Raw genomic sequence first — 19546 nt, 5'->3', positions numbered from 1 at the left:
GATACCAGGCGATGTTTTTTTTTTTTCTTTCTAAAGCGAAGTTTTATTTGCGAACACTCCAGGACTTCGCTGACCTGCTCTCTAGCTGAATAGTTCACGCGCGCAAAATTACGTGCTGTATAGGGTGTCCGGCCGCGGGGTCGATCGAACCTATCTCCCAGCTCAACAGCCCGATGATCTGAACCATTAGGCTACAATTTCACGCATCGCATTTAGCTTTATAGCGTTTAATTACCCGCTTCTCGAAAGTTTCACTTCACATAGAAACCAACACGCGCGCTGCAACGGCACAAACTAAACTGCAACGCCTAAAAGACCTTGCAGGCAGCACCGCCGCGTCGACTAGGCGAAGCATAAGGAAAGTTAGCACGCTGGTATTTTCGAAGAGTTAAACAAAGGCAATCGTATAAAGTTCAATACTGCGTAACAAAAGTCGACATATAAGAAGACATAATTCAATTGTAAAAAGAAAAGCCACGCGGTAAGTCCACGTGAAAATAAAACTTCGCGGAGAAATGCGCACAAAAAATCAAAAGACCAAGACAAGGTAATACAAAAACCTTTTCTGCGGCAAAGCTTGGCCTATTCAACGCAGAAATAAAGACGCATTAAAAAAAACAATACGTATATATGCCGGTTTTACAGCTTAAGAAGAGGCGATCGACTACATAGACATTTTACTAAACAATGCTAAGTACGCTGGGAAAGCAAATACACAAGCACTATATTAAGATTAGTAGTTCCAAGAAGGATGTCATTCATAAATTTCTTGTTCAAGAGACGTGATAATTTATTTTCTATAGCAACTGCCAACCGTATTGTTTCTTATGTGAAATCGAACTGTGACATCCAGCTGATTAAGAAATTTTCGTTAACTATCTGTCTAAGGGCACATGTCCCAATTGCGGAACTGAAGGTGATCAGTAATGAAGTGTCACCTAATTAGCAGGTGGTGAATTTATTCGTGGTTGGAGAGGAGGAGCGCTTAAAACAAGGTGAGTTTTCGTCCCCTGAGTGGCCTACCGCGCCTCACCTATGCACCTCACGGACTTGAGAGTGAAGTTGTGATGCTATCGCTCGCGGATGTCGGCCTAATAATAATAATAATATTTGGGGTTTTACGTGCCAAAACCACTTTCTGATTACGAGGCAAGCCGTAGTGGAGGACTCCGGAAATTTTGACCACCTGGGGTTCTTTAACGTGCACCTAAATCTAAGCACACGGGTGTTTTCGCATTTCGCCCCCATCGCATGTCGGCCTATGCATCCGTGAAATGCAACGCCGCTCGACGTATAACCCAATCAACATGATATATATCGAGTATCTTGCTCTTCCTTTTTGTTACTGGAGTAAATCCGTGCAAACGCCGTGGCAGCTGGCAGCGAACCTGCGCTCCAAGAAACATTAGGTGACGCGTCCCACCAATCAGATAAGCCGGAAGAGGGGAAGCCAGTTCAAGTTGGTTCAACGTACGGCGCATCAATTTTTACGCTTTTCAAATAAATTTATGCGCCCCCTGTCTCAAGTGCAAGTACGTATAACTATTCGTATAACTTATAACAACGGAATTTATTTATGAGAATGTGATTAGCTGCGGGCCAGAAGTGTTAACTACGCCTTCTGTTCTGTCGCACTACGACCGCTCGCTATATAGTGTTTCTTGCAATGGGTTATTTCTTCGGGCAAAACAGGAAGCTTTCCTGGATCTCTGTAAACGGCAAAGTGGTTTTATACTGTGGCCGGATGGACAGAAATACCATAATTATTATTATAGGAAAAACAGCATCCCCTTTGAAACTTGGTGGTGGCATAGGTCACCGGACCGAGCGCGACCCGCAAGTCGCAATCCCGGAGATTATCGTTCTCAGCGAGAACTCTCGGAATATATGGTGGCGTGCACTTTGTATTTGCCGCGACGCGGGAGGAGGCCGGATGTAGACACATGGAAGATCACTTCCGGTGCGCCGCTAATTGCTTTATCAGTTTTGCGACCGCGGTCGCGCGACTGAAAAATCGAGCAGCGAGCGACGGGCCCAAAATGTTCGCTTTTCGAGAAGAGCGACCATTTGCGACCAACTTGGTCGCGCTACCACTGTCGGTCGCCGGTGTGAATGAGCCTTTAATCTTTCAGTAATTTTCCTTTACAATAAGCCACAGTATTCAAAACAGCAACTTTTCTTCACTGCATGTTTTTCTCTACTTTGCCTCAACAATCTCTCAGCCGTCCTCTGTCCTCCACCGCAGATTCAGTTGCTTTCCCCACTCTCCTTAAAGCGCAATACATCAGGCAGGATTGGATGGATTGAATTGAATTGGGTGAATTGGATGGATGGATGGATGGATGGAGATGGATGGATGGATGGAGATGGATGGAGATGGATGGATGGATGGATGGATGGATGGATGGATGGATGGATGGATGGATGGATGGATGGATGGATACTATGAGCGTTCCCTTTGAAACGGAGCAGTGGGTCGTGCCATCATGTTCTCTGTCCTCATTTTGCCTAATGTCGTAGATATCTTATCAAAAAAAAAAAAGAAAAGGTTACCTGGGCCAAGCTTTCTGAACCGTTATTGAGAACTTTGTTTTTGTATGCCTCTCTTGTTTGCGGTCTCCCTACTTCTCTACCACTGAATCTCCAATCGCCTTTTACTAATATCTGTAGCGGACATGTTTACTATCTCCCTACTTTCCCTGAACCCAACAGCTCCAAGGAGGTCAGCGAAACTAACACCGGCAACCTTGACCCATGCAAAGGCGCCGCCATCAACATGACATGCGCATGCTATTTCAAAACCGGCAAAACTACGGCAGTCATGAATATACGGCGAGCTGTTTAACACCTCAAGCAGCCCTTCAGAAGAACATTCTGGTAGCGCTATATATGCAATAAAGAGAGGTCACGACTCCGGAATGGATTATTACGTGTTCGAGAGGTCTGAAGTTGGCAAAACACCCTGGCATCCTCTGTTAAGGAAATGGCGAAACGTTCAAGAGCTCGGTGAGGGTGATTGCATTTGAATACATAGAAGCTAGCTTACGGTCTCGCCAGTGGTGCGGACAAGAGCGTAAAAACAAAGAATGACACATCGTTCACACACGTCAGAAACGTCTCGACAGAATGCGCGCAAGGAAAAATGATGAAACCGGTGAATATAAAGTGCGCCGTAAACATGGCTTCTACAACATCGTCGCTGTCATCACTTCCGTATAGCCGATCACTATGATATATATACAGGGTGTTTCAGCGAACACTTTCAAAAATTTAGAGGTTGCCTGTGGCAAATAGCTCAATTCTAGTTTATGAGCCGGTCTACTCGAAGCGGCGGACACTACTTGCAGAAAAAATTGAAATGAAAAATCGACCAATTACCTTTTTAGCTAATTATCGTATGACCTATATTGCAATTTACAAATTCTAGCAGTGGACTTCGCAAGGCGGATCCACTCGGGGTGAATTCTCAGGACGACACCAGTTTCGAGAGATAAGTTCCCGAACTTTGCGGAGAAATGCATTAGCGTTCCAGTTAATTTGCTAACTTTCATGCACTGAAGCACACAAGTAACTGGAACGCCAATGCATTTCTCCGCAAAGTTCGGGAACTTATATCTCGAACTGGTGTCGTCCTGAGAATTCGCGCCAAGTGGATCCGCCTTGCGAAGTCCATGTATATATATATATATATCGGCGATATGATTGCGAGGCCGGCCGTACTGAAGGACTCCGGATTAATTTTGACCACGTGGTGGGGCCCTCTCTAACCCAACGCACGGTACACGAGCGTTTGTGCACACCTCCCCCTTCGGAATGCGGCCGCCGCGGCCAGGATCGAAACCACGACCTCGCGCTCAGCAACGCAACGGGAATTAAAGAAAGAATTAGGCTATCGAAAAAGTGAAGACGAACAGCATAAATACAAAATAAAAGTATGTTAAATAAGAAAGGACTTGAGTTCCTTGGCCGAATTATGAGACGAAGGTGCTCACGCATGCGAGCTGGAGGCGTCCTCGGAGCTTCTAGCGATGCGAGATGTAGATTACATATAGACGCAATATATAAATTAGATGAATCAAAGATTAACGATATTTCGATATTAAGTGTTAAAGGACGCTTTCGAAATGTGGTTTATAGCAGAAAAAGTGTTTCACGTCACCATCTTTGATAATTCTGGATGTTATCTTCCTTGATGTTACCGTCATTCTATAATTGAACAATTTACTGTTTGTGTAGAAGCCGGCGACAAAACAGTTGCCGCAAACATTTGCAATTTCATCCAAATAAATCACTCACAGCAGACGGCACCGATATTTACGCTCATTTTCTTTCGTTCCCTGAGGCCGCCCTGTAACGTACCCGATGCGTCGGAGGAACGACGAAATCGAAATTGGACGCAAAAGAAAAACAGAAGCTCGACGAAACGACGAAGCGGTGTGCTATACGCAGGTCCCCTCCCGGCGGCGTCCCGCGTCGAAACGCATTTCAGTTGGCTCGGTCCCCCCGTCGGGCCGACGGAGATGTTAACCTTGCCCTTTCGGTTTCAACACCGCCGTCACGCGGCCAGCGACACAGCGGGCCGCACAGTCGCCCGACGACGCTGGGGAAGCCTTGGAACGAGAGTGGTGCACGAAGTAAAAAGAAGAAACAAAACTTTTTTTTTCAAGGCATCCGGTCACCAATTGCCAAACGGAGGCAGCCTGCAGCTGTCCCGTGCCCTGTCCTTGTGAGAGAATGCACTGGCTGCCCCTCATGGCGTTGACCACCGCCGACACCGCCACGGACACTGCCACGACTTGCTTTTTTTTTTATTATTGCTGTTATTATTCTTTGTCGCTTTCTTATTTCTGGGCACCGCCACACCGCGGATTGCACTCCACACGCCAGCGCCGAGCGAACGTCGATCTTTATCGGCCCAAGACACACACACACACACACGAGGGCAGGGCAACAGCTGCCATCGCCACGTTTGACGCGACCGCAGCGCCGCTAGTGGGTTGGGTCGCCAGGTATATGCATGCATGCGCACACACGGCTCGCTGCCAAGCGCCCGAAGAAATTATGGCAAGCGAAGAGCACAACGTGTCTCAGCTCTATCTAAGGTTATGAATTTCAGTTTAGCTATAATGAACACGTAGTATGAAGTGAAAAAAAAAAAGAATGTAGAGAGACGTTGTTTGCAAGTTCGACCGCAATTCCGCGCCTCCCACGCCACGCGTGTCGCACGTGTGCTACCGGCGTCTGTGTGAGGTCCGCGTTTCTTTTTCTTAGCTTTGATGTAGAGCCAGCGTACTTATTAAGGGCGTCCGTGACGTACCCCACCTCTATTGCCCTTGCATAGACTTCCCTTAAAAATTACGAAAAGCGGCGTTAGAATCGTCAAAAGACAGGAATTCCTCCTGTCTGCTCAAGTCCCCCGCCACTTACATCACGCAACACAAGCTGAGCATATATACAGGGCTTCTGGTCATGGCGCCAAGTAGTAATCGCTATGTATCACTGTGTCTCCAATACACGTATAGAGCAACCTTGACGCCATGCGCTAATAGAGCTCGCGGGCACCTCGTGCTAACAATGTTGGCACCGCATCTATTAGGCTATGCTGCTGCCGAGAACGCATACGAGCGTAGACTGCGGTGACACAAGTTCCCGACGCAGGTTTCTGCAAAGCCTTACTGCGGCGTCGCTTTTCACAAACCAGTTGTACGCATGCAAAAACGAGCAATTAGAATTGTTACGTTCGCGAAGTGCACTTAAGTAAGCTGAAGGTGATAAGTACAGAGAGATTCGTACACGTATATTGTATGTAACTTTTCAAATTGTGGTCCCGTTCGCCCTATTCATGCACGGAGCGCGCGCCATCGGCGGCCATGATCTAATTAAAGCGCACTTCGCACTAATGCGTTTGCACGTAATATATTCGCGCTCGCGGCAAAAGCAAGATTACACTCCACGAGGTCATTTGATTCACGGAGTTCAACGCATTAAAAGCAAGAGCGACGGCGGTTACAGGTATATTATAGTGGATGTATACTAGAATAATTTCGGTCGCATGGCGTTTTTTCTTTAACGTGCACCGAAGTCTCGGTATGCGAAAGTTTCGCACTCTCCCCCATGGAAATGATGCAACTATGACCGTGAACCAAACCCTCGACCTTGCAAGGTCGAGCGTTTGGTTCACGGCCGGAGATGCTGGGCACATGTGCTCAGCAGCTGAAGGCCGAACAAAGCCACTGAGCCATATAGGCGGGTTTTCCGCAACGTTCAGTCTCTGCGGGCGACCTCTGAGCTATTTATACAACTTCCTTCCAGTGATCGATTTCTCATCTGAGAACTGCACCGTGGCTAATGAAAAACGCCATATAATGAAGACCAGCGATAAATTTAGACCGTCGGCTGTCGTCGCAATCTCACGCTTTAATGAACTTGCCGGGGCGCGAGATGGACTTGAAAGACTGAGTCATCGGCGCCTTCGACACTCGTCCCGTTCGACTTCGGTCTTCTCAGGCACGCACCGATTACCGGGCCTCCTCAGGAACTCATAGCACGAAAATATATCCGCACGCGGGCGCTTCGTGCTTGATAATCCACGCGAGCATCGACGCGTCTGGAGGTCGCGCGCACACACACACACACACACACACACACACACACACACACACACACACACACACATATATATATATATATATATATATATATATATATATATATATATATATATATATATATATATATATATATATATATATATATATATACACAAGCGGATTGCAGCAACTCAGCCACCGCGAAACGTTGTGGCCTTCCTGTCCGAAGCGAATTAATAAACGATCCCCATGGGCGCGCACGTTTCAGATCGTGTTCTTGTGAACTGTGCAGACACACACGCCCAGATTCCGCGGCGAGGCACTCAAGACGCGTCCGTGACGGGACGTATTCCAGCAGACACGCCGGATGCCGCTTTCCCCGCAGCGACTGTAAAACTGGGGCAGCTAAAGTTGCGAAAAATACTTTATATATATAACGCGGCTCGACTGTTCACGGCAGCCTGGAGGAATTGCAATGGATCATTTGCGCGCTTAAGACAGGCAGATCGGGAAACGATTGCGTAATGGTCGTAAGGCGGCCGCTTTCTCGTGAATTCGATCCTCGGGACGTAAAACTGCCTCCCGCAAAACCCTTCGGAGAGAAAGCCTTCCAGCACGCGTTATCGATGCAAAAAGCCGCGGGCGTTAAGGTCGCGCTGCGCGTGATCCGCCAACGCCCACGCAGGAGGTGCGAGGCTCGCGCTGTGCTGTGAAGCCGAGCCTTAGACAGGGCTGGAAGCTACACACGGGCGCCGCCTATGTGTAGCTGTCACGCCATGTGCTTGTCTCAGCCATCCTTTTGTTCAAATTGCAAGCGCAGTTCAAGAAGTTGTCGACTTACGCAACAAACGGTGGGCAATAAAGTCGTTCAAGCCACGCAATTCGTGGCGAGCCGAGAGCATTTTGTATACAGCTGTAAGCGAAGAATTCGGGTGCGATCAAACGAGGGCGGAGACAATGAACGCCCTTCCTACATAACGATAAGTTGGACCTTGTACAAGAGCGCGGCCCTTGCCGGTGACCCACATAAAACGCATCGACGGGTCCAGTCTAATGTACTGAGCATCGCAACCGAATAGCCAGCCGAACTCTGACAGCGGCTAACTCGGGTGTCTGTTTCTCTCTGGCATCGACGTGGCGCCGTACACGCACTATTCTGTGCTTCTAGTTTTGCAGCACGTTTATTTAAACTCTGCAGTGGCGATGGTGACTGCAAGCGTCGCTCACATTAAATGTCGATCTCCTCGGTACTCTTTCCACCAGATCCTTGCACGAATAAAACATACAGGCATATGGACAAGTTCACAACCTCAACTCGTCTAATGTGGTAAGGCAAAGAAAAGTTCAATCCGGAAGACTGGCAAGTAATTAATAAGCAATCACTGGGCGTTGAAGGCGCTTCTTTTTGAGACCGACAGGCCTGTGCGAGCGCCTTTGGCTGCGCGACACTGTTCTCGCGCGGGCGTGTTGTCACATCGTCCCTGCGCCCCCTCTCTCATTTTTCTCCCCCACCGTAGGGTATAAACAACCGAACGCTTTTCCAGCTAAAACCAGTCGCACTTGCTTAAGCAGTAGCATGCGCGTTCTGCTGAGCCCGAGGTCGCCGGTTGGATTCCCAGCTTCGTCTGACGAGGGCGGGAAGCAAGAACTCTAGTGCACTTCATTTCTATGCGCACGTTAAGTGAATCCCGATAGAAAAGAATAATCAAGGTGCTCTCTCTCTCTCTCTCTCGGGCGTCCCTCACAGAGCAGGTGTTGTCCTGAGACACTGAAATCGGCACATTTATCGATAATTCAACACTTTGGTTACCCCTCCCATCTGTAACCAGCTATTCTTTCTCGCCCCCCCCCCCCCCCCAATCTCTCTTTTCCTCTCTCAGTCTAAATCTCGGCGATCAGCTACGGTGAAAAAAAAAAAGTAGGTGGCTATCGGTGAGAATAAAGCGAAATGGAAAACGACGGGAGCTGCACAATTAAGTATCAGCAAAATTTAAGTGATTATGATGTCTGCTACTGTGTTGTTTCAGAGAGAGAGAGAGAGAGAGAGAGAGAGAGAGAGAAAATGATAAATGAAAGGTAGGAAGGTTAACCAGGACTGAGCCCGGTTAGCTACCCTACACTGGGGAGGGTAGCCCGGTTGGCTACCCTACACTAGGGAAAAGAAAGGAAGGGAAAGGGTGTTGTTTCAGAATTTCAAAAAACGGTATTGATGCCCACCGGTGCAAAATGAAGCTATCATGCACACACTGCATTACCTGTACTCAGTCCTTTCTTTCTCATTTACTATTTTTGGATCCAATGTTCATTACTATATTATTCGACGGCGAAAATGAGAGCCTCAGCGTTTGTACACAGCATTATTCGAGCGTACAGACTAAAGTTACAGACAGTGTAAAGAAGAGGCAACGCACATGGCTGCCGTGTTGCCTCTAACCAATTGTAGCACACGTGAAACTGTTGTTGTACCGAGCCACCTGGGTTTCCCTCTCCTCAGTTTATTCTACTCCCACACATCTGAAACGAAGTAGCCGGAAGCGCATTACCTCGAAACTTTCCACCTGGTTCTTCCACTTATAGATTCACCTGCCTAAAACGCACAGCATGTTGTCGGATCCAGCGTCTTCGGGGGTTCGCAAGGCTACAGAGCGCGAAGTCGCGACAGGTGGAAACACACCGCACGTAAAAAAGAAAAGAAAGAGAGAGGCACACCTCCAGAGAGGAGGGAGCAGACCGGAGCGTGTGCCACTGGGACGGCGGCCGCGCGCGGACTTCATCCTTAATTACTCGCACGTCGCCAAGGGAACGAGCGGACCCGTCTCGCGCATTAGCCTCGCGTCGCAGCGACCACGCAGTTACAGCGGCGGTGCCCTGATGCAGCATTCGTGGCGCGCTATAGCACTTCCACACAGTGAGCCAAGCGTCTAATTAGGAAAGCAGGGTTACTCTTAAGCAGGCCGATATATGGGGAAATAAAAAGGAGACAAAGAGGGGAGTTAGGTATATATGGTGCAGCTGCGCAGTCGTCGACATCTCGAGCTAAGTAAACCGCTGGAATAAACCGTTTATTCTTTTTCTTCTCTTCCTTTCCTAGTCTTTTTTTTTTTTCCTCACCTCTGCCACCGCTTCGTTAAGCCTTGGAAACTGCGGCAAAATATTCCACTGCTGTGTCCTTGCCTCTCGCAGTCCCTGCAGCGATCAGTTCGAGGCTTATCGTAAATGGTTCGCGCTCAGTGGGTGCCAGTCTACGTATACTGTAACGAAACCTGATGACTAAGCCAACCCAGCACTTTTCAAACCTCGACAGAGCAATTGCACGACGATTTTAGTTACGCCACCGGCGCCGCAAAGCATGCCAGTACTAGTAGCTACTAGCGAGATGGAGGACAACTATTCGTTAAGAAGCGTGTTGTGTCTGTACCATGGCGAATTTTTCTAGCCCCGGAGGTCAAAAGGCTGAACGGTGAGAATACAGAGGCAACCATCAAACTGCCCCCTAAAATTCAATGGAAAAATCACAGCGCCGACAAGGCCTACTGCTTGCGCAAGTAGGTTATGAACGCCGTAGCGAAGTGTTCCGGGTTAACTTTAGAGCGAAGCTTTCTATGGCACATTGATTCGTCCGTGAGCGCAGAAAACGCACTGCAGGAAAGCCAACTTACACATCTGCATAGAACACTATGCAGTTCACATTCGCAGTACCGCACCAGCGACGACTGGCCGGCCGGGCAGTGTCTGATAACGGCGCGAAGCGACGAGCTCAGCAAGAGTAGCGCACGCGCACGAAGTTCACTGGACGCGCAAGTTGCGTCTGCTAAGCTGAACCACCCTCGTCGCGATTAGCTAAGCTTCCCTGCTTATCAGAGACCGCAAGTGCGCGTGCGCTAACCCCCCCCCCCCCTAACCCATTCCCGCCCCCCCTGTAGTTGGTTGCATTTAGTTCATTTTCGCAGATGTTTACACCAGACTATAAGCAGATATTACCAGACTATAAGCAGTCCAACATCCCAAGCTCATCTGATCGCGTTATGTTTGTCGTTGCCACAGTCTCACAGAGGGTACGCATAGCCTCGACGATCGCGTTCAAACTGGAACATGCCTACCGAAGGCACTGCAAGCGCGCTCGCACCGGCAAGTTTTCTATTCGCGCTCTATAGCGGGCGAAATCCGCATCGACGACAAGTGCCCTTCAGCGCGTACAAACCAGATTTATTTCAAGATTTTCCTTTCTCTATCGACGTCTTTCCGCCTTTCCCGGTCCATAAAGAAACACACACCCGGCCTGTAATGTTACAAATGCTGCACTTGTGCTCATGACATCGCATTATGTCATACGTCTGCTTTGTCAGAAAGGATACGTGCTTGGTGTTGCGTTATTTATTTGTCGCGAAGTCTCTTGATCGTTATCATAGACTCAATTTATATGTTGTCGTTTGGCTTGAAGTTAAGATGTCGTGACATTCTCTATCCCTTGGTCTAGCCCTCGGTGCTTTGTCTGCTAGAAAAGCGCACCAAGTACATATAATAATAATAATAATAATAATAATAATAATAATAATAATAATAATAATAATAATAATAATAATAATAATAATAATAATAATAATAATAATGGTAGCGGTTGTGGGTGAACTGAAGGTCTCCATGTCTGACAGGAGATGGTCATGCGCGAAGTGACTGGCTAAATTTCTTATTCTTTATCATTGCCACGGGTTATAAACGTACAAGGGACAAAAGCGAGGGCTGGAAGGGTTGCGGAGGCATTTACTGCTTCAACTGCCTGAGAGCGCCGCGGTATCCCATAAATAAAGATTGGGCAATAAATCGACTCGTCGTGAGGGGGGCATCCAGCGACGACAGCAGAACACTTAGCACCCGCTCAGCAGGCACGACGAGTAGCAATACAAGCGGGTAAACATGTTTACCGGCCCCAACAACGTCGACAGTCAAGCCCGGAGAGCTCTTGTCAGGCAAAAAAATTACGGCAGTGGAGTCAAGAAATTTTGGATTCGCTTTATCAGGCAGGTGTCCGTTAACTGTATTGTAATGTTTTAGCAGAGTTGGATAGGTATGGCTGGAGGCTCAAAATGCATAGAGAAGACAAAAATCACGCTGAAAGTGTCGCGGTTATAGGATAGCACGGACCACTCCAAACTCCGGAAAAAGTCGGCGCACTATGTCACATCGTGTGAACATCAAGAATATATTTTCGAGTAAGTATACTGTCGTGCGACGAAAGTCAGTTCGTTCCTAGCTCAGCCCCATATGCAGACGAGCACGAGCGCAGACGATGCAAGCTATAAGTAAGCGAAACAAATAAATGTCGCTAATTAAAAAAAATTGCGTTCTAACCTCGGTAATCGTATAGACATGGCTGCAGTTCCCGCCGGTTCTCGGCGCTGCTGGGGCGACGACGACTTCGGCGGCTTGTGGCTGGACGTATTCCACGGTTACCGATCTTTCGCGGCTGGCTGAACCAAGGTTCGGCACTGGCAAGGTAAACTTCGGGTCGTTCAGTTCAATCCCGAGCACACAATTAATACCCACTGGTAAGGAACACTGTACCGAAAAGTGCGCTGCGAAGCCACACGCTGTACAACACCGGGCCGTTTATTGAAACGAGCCCGGCACACATCCACCGCGCGATGGAAGTTTACGCGGCGACAGGTTACGAGCCACGCGCACGTATACACGGCCGCAGGCACTGCGCCACTCACACAAACAGACACACCGAAAAATCACTGCAGCAGTTGCAAAACCAGCTGGCGTGGCGTTGTAGGCGGCTCGGGAAACGACGAGGCTCGGCGGCGACGATTCAGAGCGCACCGCTGATGCGGTTCGTGTCTCTCCCTGCTCTCCCGAGGGTGCGAGCAAAAAATAAAAGGTAGCCGCGACCGGCGCGACTCGGAAGGGTCTGCGTTGAGCGCGCGACGGTGTCGTCTGAGGGGCGGCGGGCGTCCGCGTTACGCTAAGCGCGACGCTGGCGTAGTGCCTTCAAGCGAAGGAATTAAGGCTCTCCCTCTCTCTCCATCTCTCTCTCTCGCGCGCGCGCGCTCACGCACCCGCTTGCACCCGCGGGGAAATCGAATGGAGAGGAGGAGGACGCGCGCTTGTGTCGTGCGTGCGCACGGCCGCACAGCGCCACGCGGGCGCGAGGACGGTGGGGAAGGGAGGAGGAGGAGCCTCTCCATCCTCGCGACGACGACTCTCGCCGCCACCACCACCACCGTCACCACCACCAGGGGGGAGTGAACGAGGGGGCGCCAAGAGTGGTGTGTCCCCCGCAGAAACGCCAGTGAAAGGAAAGGCCCTTGGCGGTGCGGCTCGTAGTACCCCGTTGAGCAACAACCGGCCCGGCCGCCCCATGGTGACAACGGCGGCCAGTGCAACCCGCCGGCCGAGGCGCAGTGCGTGGCGTCGATTGCTGCTGCTGTTGTGGCGGCCGTGGGTGGCGGTGTGTCGGCTGTGCCAGCAGCTTCCGCGACTCTCGCGATCTATCGCGCTCCTGCGAGACGGGGCCCGGGGCCGCGCCTCGTGTGCGACTGAGACGGGCGATGAAAGGGGTGCGCTGGCGAAGTACGGGACGGGATCGGGGGAGGAGAAGGGAGAACGCTCACAATGCCAACACTGCGTCTGGCACCGGGCTACAGTTTGTGACCCATAAAGAGAGAGACGATCGTGTAAGAAAGAGACGGGAGTGTCGGGATTGATGAGGAGCAGCACTAAAGCAATGCAGTATGGATGGACGCACACATGCACGCGCTAACGAAGAGAAGAGGTAAATAAGGACTCTATTCACAAACCTTTGCACACGTGATCTACTAGTATGAGCATATTCATCATCATCATCAGCGTCGTTACGCCCACTGCAGAGCAAAGGCCTCTCCCATACTTCTCCAACTACCCCGGTCGTGTACTAATGGTGGCCATGTTGTCCCTGCAAACTTCTTAATCTCCTTCGCCCACCTCACTTTCTACCGTCCCCTGCTACGCTTCCCTTCCCTTGGAATCCAGTTCTTAACCCTTAATGACCATCCGTTATCTTCCCTCCTCATTACATGTCCTACCCATGCCCATTTCTTTTTCTTGATTTCAACTAGGATGTCATTAACTCGCGTTTATTCCCTCACCCAATCTGCTCTTTTCTTATCCCTTAACGTTACACCTATCATTCTTCTTTCCATAGCTCGTTGCGTCGTCCTCAATTTAAGTAGAACCCTCTTAGTAAGCCTCCAGGTTCGTGCCCCGCACGTGAGTACTGCTAAGACGCCGCTGTTATACACTTTTCTTTTGAGGGATAATGGCAACCTGCTGTTCATGATCTGAGAATGCCTGACAAACTCACCCCATCTCATTCTTATTCTTCTGATTATTTCAGTCTCATGATCCCGATCCGCGATCGCTCCATGTCCTAAGTAGATGTATTCCTTTACCACTTCCAATGCCTCGCTACCTATCGTAAACTGCTGTTCTCTTCCGAGACTGTTAAACATTACTTTTCCGCAGATTAATTTTGAGACCCACCCTTCTGCTTTGCCTCTCCAGGTCAGTGAGCATGCATTGCAATTGGTCCCCTGAGTTACTAAGCAAGGCAATATCATCAGCGAATTGCAAGTTACTATGGTATTCTCCATTAACTCTTATCCCCAATTCTTCCCAATACAGGTCTCTAAATACCTCCTGTAAACACGCTGTGAATAGCATTGGTGAGATCGTATCTCCTTGCCTGACGCCTTTCTTATTTGGGATTTTGTTGCTTTCTTTATGGAGGACTACGGTGGCTGTGGAGCCGCTATAGATATCTTTCAGTATTTTTACATACGGATCGTCTACACCCTGATTCCGCAATGCCTGCATGACTGCTGAGGTTTCGACTGAATCAAACGCTTTCTCGTAATCAATGAAAGCTATATATAAGGGTTGGTTATATTCCGCACATTTCTCTATCACCTGATTGATAGTGTGAATATGGTCTATTGTTGAGTAACCTTTACGGAATCCAGCTTGGTCCTTTGGTTGACAGAAGTCTAAGGTGTTCCTGATTCTATTTGCGATTACCTTAGTAAATACTTTGTAGGCAACGGACAGTAAGCTGATCGGTCTATAATTTTTCAAGTCCTTCGTGTCTCCTTTCTTATGGATTAGGATTATGTTAGCGTTCTTCCAAGATTCCGGTACGCTCGAAGTCATGAGGCATTGTATATAGAGGGTGGAGAGTTTTTCTAGAACAATCTGCCCACCATTCTTCAACAAATCTGCTGTTACCTGACCCTCCCCAGCTGCCTTCCCCCTTTATACAGCTCCCAAGGCTTTCTTTACTTCTTCCGGCGTTACTTGTGGGACTTCTAATTCCTCTAGACTATTCTCTCTTCCATTATCGTCGTGGGTGCCGCTGGTACTGTACAAATATCTGTAGAACTCCTCAGCTACTTGGACTATCCCATCCATATTAGTAATGATATTGCCGGCTTTATCTCTTAACGCATGCATCTTATTCTTGCCTATTCCTAGTTTCTTCTTCACTGTTTTTAGGCTTCCTCCATTCCTGAGAGCATGTTCAATTCTATCCATATTACACTTCCTTATGTCAGCTGTCTTACGCTTGTTAATCAACTTCGAAAGTTCTGCCAGCTCTATTCTAGCTGTAAGGTTAGAGGCTTTCATACATTGGCGTTTCTTGATCATTTCTTTCGTCTCCTGCGTTAGCTTACTGGCATCCTGTCTAACGGAGTTACCACCGACTTCTATTGCACACTTCTTAATGATGCCCATAAGACTGTCGTTCATATCTCCAAAACTAAGGTCCTCTTCCTGAGTTAAAGCCGAATACCTGTTCTGTAGCTTGATACGGAATTCTTTTATTTTCCCTCTTACCGCTAACTCATTGATCGGCTTCTTATGTACCAGTTTCTTCCGTTCCCTCCTCAGGTCTAGGCTAATTCGAATTCTTACCATCCTATGGTCACTGCAGCGCACTTTGCCGAGCACGTCCGCATCTTGTATGATGCCAGGGTTAGCGCAGAGTATAAAGTCTATTTGATTTCTAGTCTCGCCAGTCGGGCTCCTCCACGTCCACTTTCGGCTATCCCGCTTACGGAAGAAGGTATTCATAATCCGCATAGTATTGTGTTCGGCAACGTCTACTAATAACTCTCCCCTGCTATTCCTAGTGCCTATGCCATACTCCCGCATTGCCTTGTCTCCAGCCTGCTTCTTGCCTACCTCGGCATTGAAGTCACCCATCAGTATAGTGTATTTTGTTTTCACTCTACCCATCGCCGATTCGACGTCTTCATAGAAGCTTTCGAATTCTTGCATGGTTATCATGACTGGATGTAGGGGCGTACACCTGCACGACCTTCCATTTGTACCTCTTATTAAGTTTCACAACAAGACCTGCCACCCTCTCGTTAATGCTATAAAAGTCCTGTATGTTACCAGCTATATTCTGATTAATCAGGAATCCGAGTCCTAGTTCTCGTCTCTCCGCTAAGCCCAGGTAGCACAGGACGTGCCCGCTTTTTAGCACTGTATATGCTTCCTTTGGCCTCCTAACTTCACTGAGCCCTATTATATCCCATTTACTGCCCTCTAATTCCTCCAACAGCACTGCTAGACTCGCCTCACTAGATAACGTTCTAGCGTTAAACGTTGCCAGGTTCAGATTCCAATGGCGGCCTGTCCGGCGGTTCAGATTCCAATGGCGAGCATATTCAGCTCGCCCAAACGCGCGTATTTATTCGGCCCAAACGTTCAGACATCCGCGCCCGAGATTCCACATACACGAACACTCGCTGAGCGAATGCCTTCGCCAAACCGGCAGCGCAACGACAAGAGCCTTTCTATACCGTCCCCCTCGAGGTGCACATCGAGTTCTCCGTAACGTGTTAGGCGGCATTCATCGCTTTATTCAGTCTGCTCTGCATACTTTCTATGGATAACGCGACGCTAATGCTATCACTCTATCTTCATGACATGATACGCATAGAAAAGTAGAGAAAAGTAGAGCGAGAACAGCAACGAAGCCCCAACTATTGCAGCTGATGCGCTTTACTGGGCCACGCTCAACCTGCAGCGCACTGACGGCTTCAGTGACGTCAATGAGGTTGCGAAACAGCGACGCTCGTGCACTCCGCGCTGTCCGTGCGTACCGACACGAAGGGGACCTTCGAGGCAACCCTACGCATCCTTACACAAACTTCTTGGGAACACCCGGATTTAGCACCTCAGTCACGTCACAAACGCTTTACGCAGCAAGTACAGGGCTGCCTTCGCGGAACCTGCGAGCAAAAACAGATTAAAAAAACAACAACCCGAAGCCAACGGCGAGCGGGTGACAACCGACTCCGGTGCTAGGGAACATAAAATAAAACGTTCCCATAGAAATCCGGCGGGTGTAACTGACGAAAAAGCAAATTAAAGGACGCTCGCGTAGTACAGCAAAGCTCGGACTCGCCGCGGGAATTCCGCAGTTTTACGCGATGAGTGTCACACATAGCTTGCATCGGCACTCGCACAAGGAACGAAGCGATCTGCAGAACAGCTTTAACGAGAGGCGGAAAACCGACGAAAACGGCGCTTCACGCTTGCAGGACGAGGCTCGGCACGCTACGATGGAGCATTAACGCGGCATTCGCGTCAGTGAGGGTGTATGTATAGCCCCGAAGAATGAGTCGCCTCGCTTGACGAAACAGGGGAATAACTGCGATTTGCAGCGAGAGCCGAGAACTGTATGCGCGAGAAGGCCGGGAAAGCTCTTCATCTTCTATATTTCTGTTTAGAGTGGTGAGCTAAGCTGGTGCGTATACAAAACAGCCTAATTGATGGACCTTCAGGTCCAAACGCTACAGGGTGGGTTGCCTATAAGGGGACACACTGCAGGGCTCGGAGGATTAATTGTGGCCACCCAGAGTTCTTTAACGGACACTTAAATCAAAGCGCACGATCGCTTTTGCAGATCGTCCCAGTCTAAACACACCGTCGCGATGGCTTGATACGCATGTTTTCTACAGTCCTCTTTTTTTCTGTGACTTATTCGAACGTATTTTTCTGAAAAGCCAGGGGCGACGTAAATCGATTTCTTGCCTCTACAGCTCGCTGACCTGTATAGGCCAACATAGGCTGAACAATAAATTACGAGGTAGAGTTATTAGCAAAAGTATTAACCGCTTTATGATTACTTAATTACTACTTTAGGGCACTTATTGTAATTGCACAATTGAATCCTGTCAGTAGTGTTAAGATTGGGGAAAACCAATCCCATCGCTCGTAACCCGTTGTCAATATTGGAGTCCGGCATGAATTAGAAGGTGGCTGGCCCATGCAGTCGTCCAACTTATCCACGCTGAAGACGTTGATGAAGGGAAGTACTGCTTCTGATCTAGAACGAGGAATATGGGTTTATTTACAGTATCTACATCAGTCTAGCATGACTGCTTGAGAAAGAGTGTCAGTCTAACATGATTGTTTGAGAGAGTGTCCTGAGCAGCCGCACAACAGCGGTTTTTAAACACTTCGTGTTCCCTAGATCCCTAGGTGAGGCAAAACGTTCGACGTCATCGTAAACAAGCGGCCAGATCTCCGCGGGACGGTTTACACGCACACGTACGCACTTTCACTGCACTCGGAGCTGACCTTCCCAACGCGGCCGTCGTGTTGTCCATTGTCCTGCGTCCCCGTAGCCAGGTGGTCACGCCCGACGCAAGCCGGAGCCTCTAAATTCCAGAGCGTACCTCACACAGTGGCCTCCGCCACTGCCCATTGTCTGGCGTCTTGGTCGGCGCGTGCGAAGGGGTCTCAGTAGACGTTCCCGCGGGCTCAGTAACAATAGTTGGTCCGCCGAGCCCGTTTAGTCACAATGGCGCGTAACGGTGGCGTTCCGAGACAAGGTTGCCGCTGCTATCGCAACTGGCTGGCAAAACTTGCATTTCAGCGGGCCGTTCTTAACAATAGCAAGCCCCCCACCTGTTATGTTTACTAAGGCCCGAGACAGTTTGGAAAGATTCGTCCACAATATAGGCCATCAGGTGGATTGGCATTCCACTGCTGAAGTTCTGCCTCGTAGAATGAATTATATATATAAGCGAAGCTTTTTTTGCCTCTAATACTAAAAAATGGTCACAAATAGGAGAAAGAAAAAGGACTAACTGGCAACTGCCACCAGGAGGGGCACCTTAGAAAAAAAAAGGATAGTGTGTAAAGAAAAGGCTAGAGATAAAACGGGAGGCAGGAGGTGGGAGAGGAATCAGTGAAGAAGAAATAAGGTTCAAATAAGAAAAGAGTGTAAATAGGTTTTCTCGTGCTCTCAGAGAAGCAATGATTTGGGCGCGGAGCAAGTAATTCACACATTTGTGCCTCGCAGGAGAGAACTTCACGGTTCACTACTGTTTCCATGCAATATGCGGAAGCGGGTTTCGTCAGGGCAGAACCACCGATCGGGTCAACTGGCCGCTCGAAGAGGCACCTGCTGCGGAGCTCAGAGCTTGTGTGGGCCGTCTCTTCAGACAAGTACTTACGTCACAACGCCGGTTCCTCGAACATATTCATTTTCATTTTCCTTTCTTCTTGCGCCTTCAGCTCCTCGGTCAGGGTTCGCAAGAAAGGTGAATGCAGGCGCGTTTCGTACCCGTACCACGCGGCCAGCGCTGTAGCCGGCACAACAGCATCCGTGGACCCGAAGCGTAGGCGAAGCTACAGAGAGATGCGCTCCGCGGGACGCGCACTTGCGCAACTCTGCGAGCCGGTCTATTTCGAGCCGCGCGCCCTCTCGCGCAGCCGTGCGTGGCTACGCACGTGCCCTGACGCACGGCTCGGCCAACGGAACAAAACAAACATGCGCGCGAATGAGTACACGACGTCGGGGAGAAAGTGCGCAGCGCGAATGGAGGCCGGATATACAGTTCTTCTCTGCTATACTCTGCTAAGCTCTGGATATACTCTGCTATAACAACGGGAGTGTT

At 49.1% G+C, this 19546-nt stretch overlaps 1 protein-coding gene across 2 annotated transcripts in view; it reads right to left on the bottom strand.

Moving 5' to 3' along the window:
* Nucleotides 1–19546, bottom strand: part of LOC142571609 (sodium-driven chloride bicarbonate exchanger-like) — a 255889-nt gene that overhangs the window by 194735 nt on the left and 41608 nt on the right. The window contains exon 1 of one of the 2 annotated variants that reach the window (XM_075680116.1): nucleotides 11940–12518. The exons of the other annotated variant lie outside the window; for it this stretch is intronic. Coding sequence (XP_075536231.1) covers nucleotides 11940–11959 — 20 coding nt within the window. The 5' untranslated portion in view covers nucleotides 11960–12518. Of the gene's footprint in view, nucleotides 1–11939; nucleotides 12519–19546 lie in introns of those variants that run through there. 2 annotated transcript variants of the gene reach the window in all.

Source organism: Dermacentor variabilis, chromosome 2, assembly GCF_050947875.1.
Source record: "Dermacentor variabilis isolate Ectoservices chromosome 2, ASM5094787v1, whole genome shotgun sequence".
NCBI classification, from domain to species: Eukaryota; Metazoa; Arthropoda; class Arachnida; order Ixodida; family Ixodidae; genus Dermacentor; species Dermacentor variabilis.
This window is presented reverse-complemented; position numbering and strand designations above follow the sequence as displayed.